At 39.5% G+C, this 16,034-nt stretch overlaps 1 protein-coding gene across 1 annotated transcript in view; it reads right to left on the reverse strand.

Annotated features, from left to right (window-relative positions):
- The window catches only part of LOC121961115 (calcium voltage-gated channel auxiliary subunit alpha2delta 1a), a 113,550-nt gene that overhangs the window by 71,563 nt on the left and 25,953 nt on the right, over positions 1-16,034 (reverse strand). The window contains exon 3 of the mRNA XM_042510981.2: positions 15,423-15,539. Within this exon, the coding sequence (XP_042366915.1) occupies positions 15,423-15,539 (117 nt within the window). The remainder of the gene's footprint in view (positions 1-15,422; positions 15,540-16,034) is intronic.

Consider the following 16,034-nt stretch of genomic DNA (forward strand, 5'->3'; position numbering starts at 1 on the left):
TGATCTAAAAACACTGGGTAATTGATTTAAAACACAGTGCTCTGCAACTCATCTAATTTTCCATCTTGTAAGCGACACACAGACATGTACCAAGTAAACACGCACGCTTGCCTCTCTGACACACGTTCCTGGCAGCCTGATTAGAGCATGTAGTTCTGCCAGGACAGAACACACACACACACACACACAAACACACACAGACAAACACAGACAAACACACACAGACAAACACACACACCTGCCATCTCACTGATGTGCAGGGAGGCACGGGAGAGCTGAGGAAACATGAGCATCTGCTGTTGTGACTGGCAGCACTTTAGTCAGATCTATCCTGCTCAGCCTGTAGGGAGCCAGGAGGAGAGTGGTGAGAAAGAAAAGGGGGAGAGAAAGAAAAAGATACATTTGCACACACACACACACACACACACACACACACACACACACACACACACACACACACACACACTCAACGTAAGTGCATGCAAGTTGACGAGTTAACCCTACTTAGACAGGAAATAGCTCTCACCAACTTTGCAGGAAGTGACTTGTTAGAGACTGGCGCTACGTCTCGCTATCCACTGCTGCGCGCTGGTTTGACAGCTCATCTTTCCTGCAGCAAACTCTTCCAGCCGAGCTCGCTATCTGTGCGCCAGCTGGCTGCAAACAACTCCCAATTACAGCTGTACCCGACTGCAACATTGACATGACAGTCCTGCACATGCACGCACACCTATACACACACACACTGATTCACAGTATGTCACCATGTCTTGAATGATATCACTCTTTAATAATTAGGAGATTGATGCCGTCTCATTATGGAGCTGGAGCAGTGACAATTTCTGCACAAAAATATAAATGATGGCAATAAAAAAGGAAACATCGGCACTGATTTTTTAAAGATATTTATTATCACCTTTTAAATTTTTTTTTTTTTTGCACTGACATTTTTTCCAGTTTTTTCACTTTCAACTTTCTGTCACTGTTTCGACATGTAGTAGAGGACTATAAGGAAATAGGAGCAAATAAAGTTTAATTTAAATACAAAGTGAATCTAGGGAGAAAATGGCTCTTCTTGACCCATAGTCCTTCACGAGTTACTTGAAAAACTAGAATTACCATCTCACAGTTTTATGCCTCAGTTCACTGGTCAAGTTATACTTACAGTTTGCATCTATGTCTGTGAAAATATGGATGCTTCACACACATCCTCCCCAAGATCTACACAGTATCAGAAATTCAGTATCTGACCAAATGTGTCCCCTTCTGATCCTGAGTTATGACGCTGAATAATGGCTAGAAAAGTGTTTTATGCTGAATATTATGATCATAATGAAGTTGACCTTTTAACTTTTGGACATAAAATGTTATGTGAAATTTTGTCAATTACACATGAATTCCTGAGGTATGGCCATTTAACACTGAAAATTGAAGTCACACTGACCTTAACTTTCAACCACCAAATTCTGATCAGTTCATTTTTGAGTCCAAGTGGAAGTTTGTGCCAAATTTGAGGAAACTCCCCTGAGACGTTCTTGAGGTATTGCGTTCACATAACTGGGATGGATGGAAGGATGGCAACCAAAAACACTGTCCCTTTTGTAGCTCCATATCTCCTTTAGCTCCCACTCTAACTGTGAGACAGTGTTTTGGCAACAATTCTTTTGAGTGGACTTATTGTCAGCGATCATTTCACACTCCGATTTGTTTCAGTGCTCATCACACTGAGCTGTTGTTGATACATCAAGCCGCCAAGAAAAAAATATTTCTGAATCCTAAAGACAAAAAAAGTCAACAAAACAATGTCAACCATCATTTTGGGCGCCACATGAAGACACATGTATTCTGTAGCACAGCTGCTGCTGTCTACGCCTGAATGGGACTAGATTTGACAGAGAGAGTGATAATGAGCAAGACACATCAAATGTACACTCCTTCTCTGTATGCATATACTGTACGTGTGCTAAGTTTCGTGTTGGAAAACAGATGACAAATACAAAGCTGGAGCTGCGGAGACACACAGAGAGTGTGCGACAGCTGGGCTGACTAAAGCAGCCAGACACACAATATACACACACATACACACACTCCAGGAAGTGGTGAATAATGAGTCACTGGTGGCCAAAATCAGACACACTCCATCTCTATCTCACTGATTCAACGTTTTCTGCAACATTATAGATATCAAATATTAATCGTCTTTTGGAGGCAGGGACAGAAATATGTTTGCACAATATTGCATCACACAAAAGACTCTTTTATAATCCCGTCGCTTTTATGAGCTGGTAAAATCAAGTTTTGTGGACTCGCCAAACCATGTCTTTTTAGCATCTGTGCACCGCCCCCTCCCTGCTAACTGTGTATACATTGTTGGCTTAGGTTGCTGTATTAAAATATGTTTCATACTCCTCTGGCACGTTAATATAGAGCAGAAAAACTTTGACTCAAAGCAAAGCGGCCTGAGCTTCACAGCAGATATAGCAGCAATGATAGACGTATGATTGACACATGGAGGAGCCAGACTTTTTGGCAGCCACAGCAGCTGAGACCACAGAGTAACTTAAATGTGGCAGCAGCACCCCTAGCATGACAGCATTAAAGAGCTCAGTATGAGTACACAAGATAAGATAAATTCCCAGTGGGACAGTCACATGCAGTAATAATGCTTAAAAAATATCCATTATATCCAAATGGAAAAGAATATAATTAGGGGTGGCAGAAAAAATTGATACAGTATACTATCCTGATATTTTGAGTGGCAATATTGTATCAGTACAAGGCTACCATGTATGTATATATTATTGTTTTGCAAATACAAACTAAACTTGTGGTAGACTAAAAAAAATTGCTTTCTTAGTCCAATTATTAGATTTTGCAGCAATAAAAATGATAAAATGAACAGACTGAAATTTTATCTTATTAGATAAAACAGAAAAAAATTGTGATATATCCTAATATATGTTATCGCAATACTCACAGCATAGCATATTGCAAAACCTTTAAAATCCCAATAATTTTGCAAAAAAGTTTAACTGAGGAGTGCTGCTACACGTGTGGTTCTCAAAAACAACACACTGTTTTTCTTTCTTTGTTTGTGTGTTCCATAATCCCAAAATTGGCTATGAGCTCCAATTGTACCATAGTGCCTTTCATTCCCCTCTTTCACTATGCGCTTTGACTGAGACTGAAGGAAGTAATACTCTCAAGACTACTCACAATATTAATCATACAGCTCACTCTGCAACAAGCTAGTTATTCTGAGAGGCCCACTGCAGCCGGGGATGCTATCAGCGTAAATTACCTGGCAATAATAACCCAATGGCATGTGACATGGGTAGAGAATTTATGATGTTGAGGTAATAAATTTCACCACCGCCGCAATTCGAGATATTCTGGAAAATGACATCATTGTGTGATTGCATGATGAGCTCTCTTCAGAACGCCATCAGAAATAAAACACAAGTCATTAGAGCAGCGCATGATGGTTGAGTATAAGTGGATGTGCACTCATGGGGAATTGAGCAAGGGGAAACTGTTTTCACTTTATTGTAGGACTTAATAAAATAAAGCGAGAGTGAGGAGCCTAATGAGTGTGTGTGTGTGTGTGTGTGTCGGTGTGAGTGTGTGCCTACTCTGTGATTAGGGCTTTAACAGCAGTGTCTAATGACTCACAGCATGTCATCCAGTGTCGGTTTAATAACGCACTTCCAGACACCGGAGATCAGTGGCTCCTCTGTAATTACGCACCACTACATAACACAACACTTAAAAGAGCTCTATTCAAAAAGCTCACGCTCCTGCTCTCATCCTTCTCAGACAATTTAATGAACATAAATCCTACCAAAGAGGTAATTTTGTGTTTAATGCATGCATATTTTAGTTTACACTGAATGAGGGAGCTTGAATGAAAGTTTTCTCATTTTGTTTGCCTGGTGTTGAGTGTAAAAGAGGGTGACAGAGAGAGAGAAAATGATTCATTTCGGGAGTCTGTTTATGATGCCCATGTTGCCTAGCAACCATGGTGTCATGGTAACCTGCCGCATCCGTGCTCCATGCGCTGTGTAGAGCTCCCATGAGATGGTAACACAAGAGACCCGAAACATTTGGTTCATTATCTTCCCATTGTAGCGCAGGCCATCTTTCTCCTCGGCAATTAAGACTTGACTTGAACCTGCCTCTCTGCACCGATGCCAACGGCCCACTCACAATTAAGTGATTTTGGTTTCCTATCGATGGAGACCCACGCTGACGGTGATTTAAACCAATGCAAGGAGCCAAAGTTGAATAACAACTGTTGTTTTTGTTTCCAAAATGGCCTCCAATTGTGTCTCAGGCTCTGGTGGGCAGCCAAAGCCTTTTTGGATCTGCTGCCAAAGTGCTAATGCAATCCCAAGCCTGAAATAACCCTCTCCAATCAATATTCAAATAGTCCTCAGCTGTCTGTTCTGTAGTCCTGTATGTCTCTTACCCTTATGCTCTCCTGTTCTCTCCTGGGTGGTCGCTTTCTCTGTCTTTTACTTTTACTTCACTGTCTCTCAAACAAAGAAACTTGCTCTCTTTTACTCTTCTTCTGTTCTCTTTCTCCCTTTGAATTTAATCACAACATCTTCTCTGCAGGTCAGTTCGCTCTCCTCTGTGCAGGCAGTCTGTCTGGGTGAGGTCTTGGCAGGCTGCCATGTCCCCCCAAGCAGGTGCTTTTGTCAACAAGTATCCCTCAAGGTGGTACAAAGCATCAGAGGGAGTTCCTCAAAGGCACTCACACAGAATAACCTTCCCCTTGTCCCAGTAAGTCAGTCCTCTCTCTCCAGTTTGAGGCTATCTTGAGAGAAGCCATCGGCAAGTGTGATCCTCTTTGGCTTTTTAATGTCAAAAGTAAAGACTGTAAGGTTTTTTTTACATTAACAAGGACATGAGGAGGACATGCCACTACTTTTTCAGTCATTTTATATTGAAACAAATGAAGTTACATTTTAGATAAATGAAATAAAAACTGATCTGCTTACGCAGAAAATGACTGTTGTCATGCTTTCTAATTGGTTTGGGCAGTATCATGATATTATGGTATACCGAAGTATTTAGATACCCTGAAGGTATGTTCTTCAATACCGTCATAAATACAGATGCTCCTCTTTCTATTAAACTTATTGTATGGAGTGCACAGCACGCACCACAGGAGTTCAGATTCTGGTCTCTGCTAGTGGAACAAGAAGCTGAGCTGAAAGACACTGACATTGAAGAGACATAGAGGTGAAGTTAAAAGTCTGTAAACAGCTGGCAATGGCAGAGAGAGACTGTGGGGAATAACTGCAAGTTTTCTTTTACATAGTGAAAAAAGTGAATGGTGAATTAAGGATTAATTTCGACCAAACCGAAGTCGATGAATGTTGGAACAGTGATCTTACTAACTAGATTACTAGCAAGAGTAACCAAGACGGTTTGGGTGAGTATTTTTTTTACTGTCAAGTTTTAATGAAGTGTGTTTTATGATAAGTTAATGAGGCAATTAAGCTGTGTCATTATTCCGTGACCAAGAGAAAGCCGATTTCAAGTTTAATTCCAAAGGTGCACATATTTCCGTTTAATGAGGAAAGTGGGTGTGATAATATTACTTTTCTTCACATTTTGTGTGTCTATTGTGTATTTAAACTCTACAAAGCTGAAAGTAAGAAACGTACTTGCGTTTTGGTATTTGAAGTACTCAAGATTTTGGTATTTGAAGTATTCTGGTTTTAGTTTGTGTTCCATTTGTAGTCCGAGTAGTATTGAGGAGATACAATCTCAGACCCCACTGGCTATCATCTGACAACAAGTAAGCTTTATGTGAGCTTTATATCTGATTGTTATCAGCATTCTTATGCTAATATCTGTAAAAAAGAGATAGAGCCAAAATGACTAGCACATGGAAGAGGAAATCTTGGCCCAAAAATCTGCTGGCAACACTGGATCACATTGAGTTATTTTCCTATCTGGCAATGGGACAAGTAAAGTGAACGTGCCCGCGATGAGGCAGGGATAATTTTTTTGTTCAACAGTACACCTGGCTTTCTATTGGTTGGGGAAATCTACGGAAGCATTGCACAAAAAATCCAAGAGAAGACAAAAACTCCAAGATAAGAGAACTGAGAGCATACTATTTATGAGCGCACAGAAGGAGCCTGAGTGGATCTCAAGTTGGTCCGCAGTAAGTTTGTGAAAGCAAAAATATATCAGAGCAAAAGCATACGTGTTGAGCAGGGGCTATATGAGTGCAAGGGCAGGGTTTTGAGGGAAAGACGACAAATCTGAAAATGAAATGAACAAATCTTGCTTAAAAATTGAAAAACTATGCTCTTGAAATAAAGATAGAGAAAAACTTCATATGATCAGCCCAAATTATTGGCCCTCATCCACAGACACTTTAACATCACCAGACATTATCTGGTGGGAACTTAAAATTCACATGTTGAAGTCTGTAGTGGCTTTAAGGTAATCTTTTTTCAGCACAAGGATAGCGGGGTCTGCCATTACCAATAAAAACTACTATGAAGACAAGTAATTATTGATTTAAATACACTCTGAATGGCTATTATAGAAAAACCAGAAATAGTATAAAAATGTGGTTTGATGTAATGTAGGGCTGTCAAATGATACATTTTTTCAGCTGTTCTTAATTACCGAATTTCAATAGTTAATTGTGATTAATCATTTTTTTTCATAGCATAGCAAAATACTGCATAGGACTAGCATTAAGTGGGCATGTCTGTAAAGGAAAGGCCCATGGGTACCCACTGAGTCCATTTTTATTCAGATGCCGTTTTTCTGATGACAATATTTAGCCAAACTTTGGAGCGTAATGTACCTGAATCTCATTGCTATTAACATGTTAATGCTGACAGACCTATTATAATGACAGTTTATTTTATTATTATAACTTTAAGATGCAATTCAGGCCAAAAGAAACTACTTTTTTGTATAAGTGTTTTCTTCTGTGTAATCAGATGGAAATGCTCACAATATGTTCATTTGATTTGGTGAAAAAAATTACTTGAACTACAATACTACATTTAGTGTTTGAAGTTATAGCTGGATCCCATTTTTTTTTAGATACAAATTTAGCCATCAGCCTGATATTGACACCTGTTTGCTGAACAAATCTTTTCCCGGAGCCAGAAACAACTGCAAATACCTCGATCTATTTGCAGAGCTTTCTCTCACTCATGTTCCTTCTTTTTATGATAAATGAAGATATCTGGAGATCTCTGCCGGAGTCACTGTGGGAAGAGAAATGACCTATTCCACTGGGGGAAGTTAACCACAGGCCCCATCAAAGAGTATTGGTTAAGAGGAATGGTTCAATAATTGATGAGAACAGAGTCAGAGGAGTCGGGGGTGGCTTGGCTATCAGAGAGATCTACTGTCAAGGCAGGTTAAAAAAGGAAGCTCAGGTCAATGTAACGTACAAATGGACTAAGGGTGTCTGTGTGTGTGTGCGATGTGTGAGCTCATTCAGTATTAATCCACAAGTCACGTATACATGTAAGCTCAGGATGGATGTAATGATGGAGGCAATTGGAGCATAGCACAGTGGAGGAGGATCTGAGTCATAGACACACAAAGAGACAGAAACTGAGTAAGCAGAGGGAAACTTAGCAGGGCAGCAGGAAAGTTCAGTTTCTTTGATTAAATCAGTCAATGGATGGATATGAATATTTATTCCCGATGGACATTTATCAGCTAGACATTAAAGGGTATATTGTAAAATGTAAGGGCCGTGCCCTTTTTGGGAGATAGAAAACTGTAGACCCTATAGATGTCATTGCAATTTGACTTGTGCTTGAATTTGAGTTTTGACATGTTTTACCTTATTATCTTAAAAAATTAAGGTTGTCAAAACAGGCAAGTCCTGTATTTTGGGTTTGGAGTTTTAAAAAAAAATGCAAGGTGCTCTGTAATTCAATTTCAACTACAAAGTAAATTAAATTTTCAAAAATAATAGATATTTTATAATTTGCATTTATTAAAAAAAAACCAACAACTTACAAGTTCCTTAGCTGTGAAGCTAATGTTAGCAACACGTTAGCTCATTATCTATGTTAATATTAGCCTTGACTGACAGATTTTTGTGCAACATTACATGTCGAACAAAGTCAGGAGTTATTATGTCTTTTTGTTTTGACACACACTTTTTGCATACTACTATTTGTTTCTCATTGACCACATTGTTTTTTTTTTTTGTGAACAAAATAATCTTTGGCATCATTTTTCCAACTGGTGCTTGGTAATGTAACTTTAGTGCCTTACTTTAGTTCTTGCTGGGAATGAATAGCGTTAACATTGGTTGATTCAAAGGAAAATTATGTGATTCGTGGCACACTTTATAAAAATACATACTTTTTAATCTTTGGGTTTGGGGAGGGTATCAAGTATTTTTAAGTCAAAAGGCTCAAGGCTGTGTGAAGTCAAAAGTCATTAGTGTTACAGTCCAAGTCTAGTTGCAAGTCTTTTTTCATCATTGCAAAGTCAAATCTAAAGTCATCAAATTTGTGACTCATGTCCAAGTGCTAAAGTCCACATCTGGCAGCCTCAAACTCAAGCTAATGTTAGCCATCCATAAGTAGCTGTCACCAGCATTACTTAGCACTTCACCACAACACTAATGAATCTTATGTGCCTCAAATATCAGTTAAAAGGCCTTGGTTAACCTGCTACACAATGGCTTTTCAGAATTTCCCAGTTTCTCTCAGTGTGACAGTGCAGTTTTTTCCCATAGCAAGAGACACAGTAATGGCGATGATGCAATGCCAGTCTGGTCTGTACCTTGGAGCCTCTATCTTCTTTCTTTCAGAATCAGAATCAGCATAAGTAATACTTTATTGATCCCCAGGAGGTAACTGCGAACTTTCTGAGATCATTGCAGGGACACAAATAGAAGATTAGTGTTTTTTGCAATATTGCTGGTGCAACCAACTACACAGCAACTCTTTAGGATAGAATTATTAATGTAAACATGTTTATTTAAGCAGAAATTTGGGTACGTGTTTCAACTTCCTCTGTAACCTTTTGCCATTTATGCTGGACACTGGACTGGATTGATCGGATTACATTCTGATTGCAATGCATTCTGCATGCAGTTAACCCTGAAATTAACACGCGTTTTGCCTTATCCAGATAGCATATCCAGGTGCATATTGAATATTAATGTCAAGTGTAAATGGGATCTTTAGTGTAAGGTAATAGTGCCAGTGGAAGAAGGTATGACCCACACATTTTTGCAATTTAGGTGAGCAGAGGTGCAAATGCAATCTCAGAAAACTTTCTAAAGCAAGATGAAAGCTGTTTAAGTAGGGACACAGTATCCATAGTTTGATTGCTTACATGCATGGTCAATGGTAAGAAAAGAATTACAGGTTTAATGGAAAGAATGGCCTGAAGTGGAAAGAGAAGTTTCTGATGGAGTCGACAGGCAGGATGGAGAGACGAAATCAAATTTTAAAGCGAAACATTTCCTTACTTTCAGAAGAATTTATCATCCATTTTTTAACTGTACCACACACACACATGCGCGCACACAGACTCACACATCCAAAAGGAAAGAAATAAGAGAGGACAGACAGGGAGAAAAGAAGAACACAGGGCGAGACAAAAACAGGAAAATGGGAATGAGGAATGACAGAGAATCAGGGTGAAGTTATGGGAGAGGAAGTTAAGAGGAACTTAAGAGCAATGAGGATGGAAGGACAGGGTTGGAGGGAGGAATAATGAAAAAAAGACACAGAACAGAAGACATAAAATACCACATCTGACAAGAGTGGAGAAGGAGAGAGATGATTTTCGGGAAAGGCTCCGAAAGGACAAAAAGGTAGGAAAAATGATTGCATTTGCATGTGCAAGCATGCGGATCTCCAGTTTGGCTACAAGTGGAGCATGGGTGTCTCTAAAGGTTCAGCAACTAATCTCCAGAGATGTATCAGCAGTGAAACTAAGCTATGACAACAGCCGCTGAAGGAATCTGACTCATCTTCTGAAGTATCAAAGAGATCTGGGAGGCAACTCTCAGTCTGGTGTGCACGCGCACGCACGCACACACACACATCGACACATCTACATCTCTGTCTTAAAAACTAAAATAATCAACTGCAGAACATTGTAGATGCTTTTCAGGGGTTTCGTCTGAGGTAAAAAAGTTTCTTTCAGCACTGCAGTGGTTTTTCTCCTGTTGGGAATTCCAGTTTCACTTGACATCCTTTCAAGAATAACGCACGCTGAATGCAGAGTATTGCGGCGCAACATGAAAGAGTCAAATTCTTTGATCACCCATGAGTGGCTTGGAAACAAAATTATTTCCCTAGTCCAATCACCAACACTTTGGGAACATTAGCTTGAAATAGTTGAAACAGATGGGTGAGGAGTGACGCTTCAAACGCTGAATAAAAGAGAGAGAGTGAGCTTTACACTTGGAGCCTTTTTTGTGTCATGTCATGAAACTGAAAAAGGTAGGAAGCAATCAGATCTCATAAAAACTATCAATAAAACCATGCATGAACAGCTTATACTCATCATGCAGAACTAAACAGGAAACAAGTCCTTTAAATACTGGCCACCAGTGCAGACTCACTGACAACAGTACAGATACATGGCAGATACAAGTCCATGTTTCTAGGACAGCTTTGATGGATTGGAGACAGAAATGACAGTGAGCAGAGTGTAATGTGTACATTGATTTAAAAACACTACACTTGGGATTACTGAAGAAGGAATCAAAAAGCAAAGTAAAAAAGCAACACCAAGTCTCTTTTTAACTTCCTAACTTTAACTTTAGTTGGCCTCCAGTAACTCCGCTTGCAGGTTTCTTGAGAACGGCTCATCACATCAATAATATCAACACAATCAACACTACCCTGACCTAGTAAAATTGGAGCCTGTTCATATTTAAAATAATAACTGTATCAGTTCAAGTAGGCCTACCTAGAATTTGATACTGGTTCTCAACTCTACCTTTTTTCTGTACTTTTCTTTCCCTGTAAAATCCAAAATGTTATTTGAACAAGCTGCAGGGGTAATGCAGGTGACCAAAAGGAAATTATACCCCATAGAGCTAACATCTGGCTCCAATGTAACCTCTCCAATCTGTTTCTGACATTTCTAGGAAATAAGTTTTCTCTTCCTTATAATAAATCCCATTGCTTGTACTGTATACAGTAAGTGACTTATTATATTATATAAGTCTTCATGCACACATCTGCTAAATATGGCTAGTTTTTTTTTTTGCTTAAGTTTGTATGTGGCAGAGCTTTTGCACTGACACCTGTGTGTACTTTTTCTACCTTTACAGTTGCCATCGCTAACATATTGCATTAAACAGCTTAAATATAGTCTTGGAAATTAAGATTCCTGTCTTGTGCACATCCTAAGACAGATTTAGACACACTGAGTGTAATAAACATGATCTGTGCCTTACATGTTTTTGCTGTGATGAAAGATCTGTCTCCCTCTAAGTAGCCACAGCTGCCAACATTTGAGAGATTGCATGTCACGGGAGCACCGACGTCAAGTGCTACGACTGAATTGAGGTGACAGGATGGGCAGATGTCAGATTGACAGACAGCAAATCCAAGCGGGCCCCTGATTAAGTTAATGACAGCAGCCATCACTCTAATGGGATTGTGTTTCTTGACAATTGCTGGCAAACACATACGCCCAAACACACACAAACAAATAAGCACTTGCAAAGCAATGCCAGAGGAGACAAGTTGCCCTAGTGTAAAGAGAAATGCCACCAGTCAGGGAGGCATTGTCTATCCTGCTTATTTCAAGCACGACACAGCCCCAACTGTACAGCTGCAGGCGGTGTAAATACACACAATATCAGTGGCTTGTAAATCACGCTGGCATGAGGTTGTACAGTAGGCTAACAAAATTTCAAATTCAACCCTTAAACACTTTGTTTGTGGTGGTGTGACTTTCTTCTTGTGAAGAAATAAAGGAACAGAAAAAAAGAGATAAAAAGCAGCCTCTGTAGTTCATAATAGGGATGTTAGTTTCAGTTAATTTTGCTTTCAATAGCCAAACAGCCATTAACCCTTTAACACCTGGATTGACATCAGTATTCTTTTCACTCGCATTTAAACTTCTGAAACTTTATGAAAGTGGTTTGATTTGAATAGTAGTTTCAAATCAAATCAATTCAAATCAATCAAATTTGAAATAGGGGTTTGAATAGTTCCTACATGAAACTGCTCAAAACAAGTTCTGTGAATTATCCTGGGTAAGCGGGTCATGATTTCTGTAAAGAGACATTACTGTTGAGTTTTCAAATGTATGTTTTTAGCACTTTGAGCACCACAAGTTGAGTGCCATTTAACTCCATTATACTGTACAGAAGGCAGGAATCAAACACACGGCAACTAAACAATCTTTAACAGCATTACAGGTAAGAGGAAAAACATTTATATTTGTATTTTTGATAAAGAAGTGAACTGTCCCTTTAAAGTCTATGAACTTACCAATAGCATTTATCAAGATAAACAGATATCAAAGCAGGAAACACGCAGGTAGAATCAATAACATAAATGATGGCTCAACTTTATGTCTGTTAAGAATAAATCAAAGATTTCCCGAATCATTAACCAAGCAAGTAAAATATCTGGCCAAACCCAAACTCCATTGTCAGTACTTCATACCCAAGCAGCTGTAAGGAAATCTATCACGTTACAAAAGATCCCATTCACCCCCTGCAAAAGTCTTTTCAGCTACTACCATCAGTCCGCCACTATAAAGTTCCGTCGACCAAGAAAAACATACCTTCCTCATTCCTGCTGCCATAAACATCTAATATGAATGGCAATGATCCACACATCTACATAAACACTATGCCACTTTGCATGCAGTAGTATATTGTAATTTCTATTCAGTCTAAATTATTTGTATATGGTTTTATTCTGTTTTTAGAATCACATGCTATATGTTCATTGTCCAACTTTGTTTTGCATTGTATGTTGTATGTTGAGGCACGTCTAAGACGACTTTCTGTCACGATAGACAATAAAGATTCACTGTGAAAGACTGGTAACTGAATGGAGCCTTAATTAATGTTGCTATTTACACCTGTGCTTTCCCTGCTTTGGCATGTCAAAATGTAAATTGTGAAAATGGCCTTTAGGAAACTATCTCTGAGGTGGCTGAGATAATGCTTTTTATCCCAAATGGGTCTGTTATTCAGATATTTGTTCTTATTCAGCTGGATTTCACGACACATATCTTACATCGACAGTAGAGCCGACAGGTTCAGGGAAAATGGGTGCTCCAAAAATGCCATAGGCACTATCTCATCACAAAATTTAGCGTAAGAGCATCTGGAGGTGGAAACTTTTTTATGTACCACAGCATATAGCAGTGCTGTGTGAAAAGGATGAGAGTGCTGCCTGTTGAATTGTGTACTAAAAGGCAGAGATCTTAATGGATGCGGGGGGGGGTCTATAATAGGCTTCTAGTCTTTTGTACGCTCGCTCATGGGAGGTGTGGCTCATAGTGCACTCATGGACTTCCTACCACTCTCCCTCTACTCATCATCATTTCTCTCTCACACACATCAGGCCATTCAATTTCTCTCCGACAGAAAGCTATAACCTCTCGCACAATGATCACTTCATCCTGCGTGTAATCAGCCTTTCCAAATAGAGCGAGGGATGGACGTAGCAAAGAGGGAGGGATGAAAGGAAGAAAGAAATTGAAGGATGATGGAAAAGAAGAGTCAAAGGGAGGGGTTGGTTACCGCATAGATTGAAAAATATTCGATTAGCGTAGGTCGGGTCGGGCACATTACAGATGCTGTAGTCGCCTCCTCCCATTTCAATTCATGATTCAGCTAAGTGGACAAAGCAACTATTTACGGTCCCTTACATAAATTGATGGCCATAAAGTTGGCCCAGCTCCACTTCATTATCCAGAACACCATTTACAGTAGCTACCACTATTTCCTCTTCAACACAGTGACAAGTAAACACATCAGACATTTTGAGAGGAACAAAGAACATCAGCATATGGTGTTAAGCTTAAAAAAAACCTCCCCTGCCTCCCTTGCTGGTTTCACACTTCCAGCAACAACTGCCTGTAACTCACACAGGTGAAATACACAGCAGATGGTGTTGATAAAAAGTAAGAACCGTGCCGGTAGTTTAACATCTCTATTCTGCTGCCATCAATTCACCGAGCAGCCGCGTTTCTCTCACAAGGTGCGACACAACAACACCAAAAACTAATTGTCCCTCATCCCCTGGCAATTATTGGGATGTAAGAAAAACTACTCAGCTGGATTGATGGGGTAATCAATGAGGACGTTACTATGGCAACAGGCTGTCAGGCTTAATTAGATATTTCTGGCTCTCTGAGTTGGATTGATCGAGGTGGTGAATGCCCCGAGATCTCAATTTGGTTGGCCAAACACTGTTGTGTTTAAACTAAGGAGCAGTGAAAGGTTGTGCAGATCGATTTAGCTTGTTGTCCTCTGTAACAACATGGACACAAGACTGAGAGTCTAAAGCCACACAAGCAGCTCTGTCAAACTATACTCCAGTCCTTTTCCCACTTGACAAAAAACTCACCAACACTTGCTAACATCTGGCTTTTGTTTTGGTGGAAAGGTTACACTCTGCATTTATTCCTGTGCTGCCACATATCATGTCTCTTTGTCCAAGAAGGATTTAATAATTGTTTTAAATACATCGCCACTTTGAAAGAGTACAGAGCCCCTAAAGGTAAAAAAAATAGAAAATAAAAAATAAAATAAAATAAAATGTTTTTAAAAAGATAAAAAGATATGTTTTCCCACCACCTATTTTTATCCACTATCCATTTTTCTACCATTAATTTCTTTCTTTTATCAATTTTTTTTTCCACCATCAAATCTTTTTTCGACCACTAGTGAAAAACTATATATATATTACAAGAGCAGACTCAGCCTCTGTCGTCACAGCAAAGACAAAAAATTCCTGAAAGTTCAAACTAAACAGGGTAATCGTCAAAACTATATTTTTAAACACAGCAAAATGTGATACAACGCATACAAATTTCAGCATTTTTTAGCAGTTTTCAACCCAGACTGGTAACTTTGAATCAAGTCATCTAGCTGGAGGATGTCTGCTTATATTGGATCAGTGTATAGCCTGAAGCAGTGGCTGTGTTCCACTGTCTGCTCTGACGTGAAATGAGGAGCAGCAGATTGTTTCTGTGTGTTTCCTTGGGCTCTGGGCACTGTGTTAGGAGAGATGGACTGGATCTGGTGTCACAAACACACTAAAATTTGCATCTTATGTGCCTATCCCAAACAACAACAACAACAAAAACAGTCAAGCTGATGACAAAGACGAAGCAAGGACCAAACTCTGTCATTTCCCCAAGAGGCAGGGTTGACACAAAATAGTTTTGCGTAAGGGGATCACACTTACCTTTAGGGCTTGGGAGCGATTAGCCAGCAGTTTCTCTATATTCCCAGCAGCCGTCGCCACCAGTTCCCTTGCATTGTTGGATTCCACGCTGAAGTGAGGTCTGTGTTTACGATATATCTGAGACAATCAGAGAAGAGCAAGGGTCAGAGATAAGCAGAACTTAAACTAAACCAACTCATATGTCATGATGTCAACTTTTAATCAATATGACGGCAGTCAGACTGAAAACATACCTGCATTAAAAAAAGATTTTTTCAGGTATTAAAGAGACAATGTAATATTGCCAAGTTGAGTACTAAATTCATGAGTTTTAAAGGTTATCAAACATCAAAACGCGTGTGGCAGGTCATGGTTAGCACTTTACACTCTAGGCCACATATGCAATTAGATGTCTTTGATAAGACCCTGCTGTGGTTGGTTTGTGTTGCAGAAAAAATTGAGCCAGATTAGAAAGTTATATCAGGTCATTCTGCACATTCAGCCCATTCTCATTCCGAATTCGTCATAATAGGGCCGTTCTGTCAGTGCTTTTGGCGTATGTGCACTACGCCAAAAGTCACCTTTTGCATGCACATGGAACACTGTCAGACAGCGTTAGTGGAGAATGTGGCC

Source organism: Plectropomus leopardus, chromosome 22, assembly GCF_026936395.1.
Source record: "Plectropomus leopardus strain MGB_pleo_1.0 chromosome 22, ASM2693639v1, whole genome shotgun sequence".
NCBI classification, from domain to species: Eukaryota; Metazoa; Chordata; class Actinopteri; order Perciformes; family Serranidae; genus Plectropomus; species Plectropomus leopardus.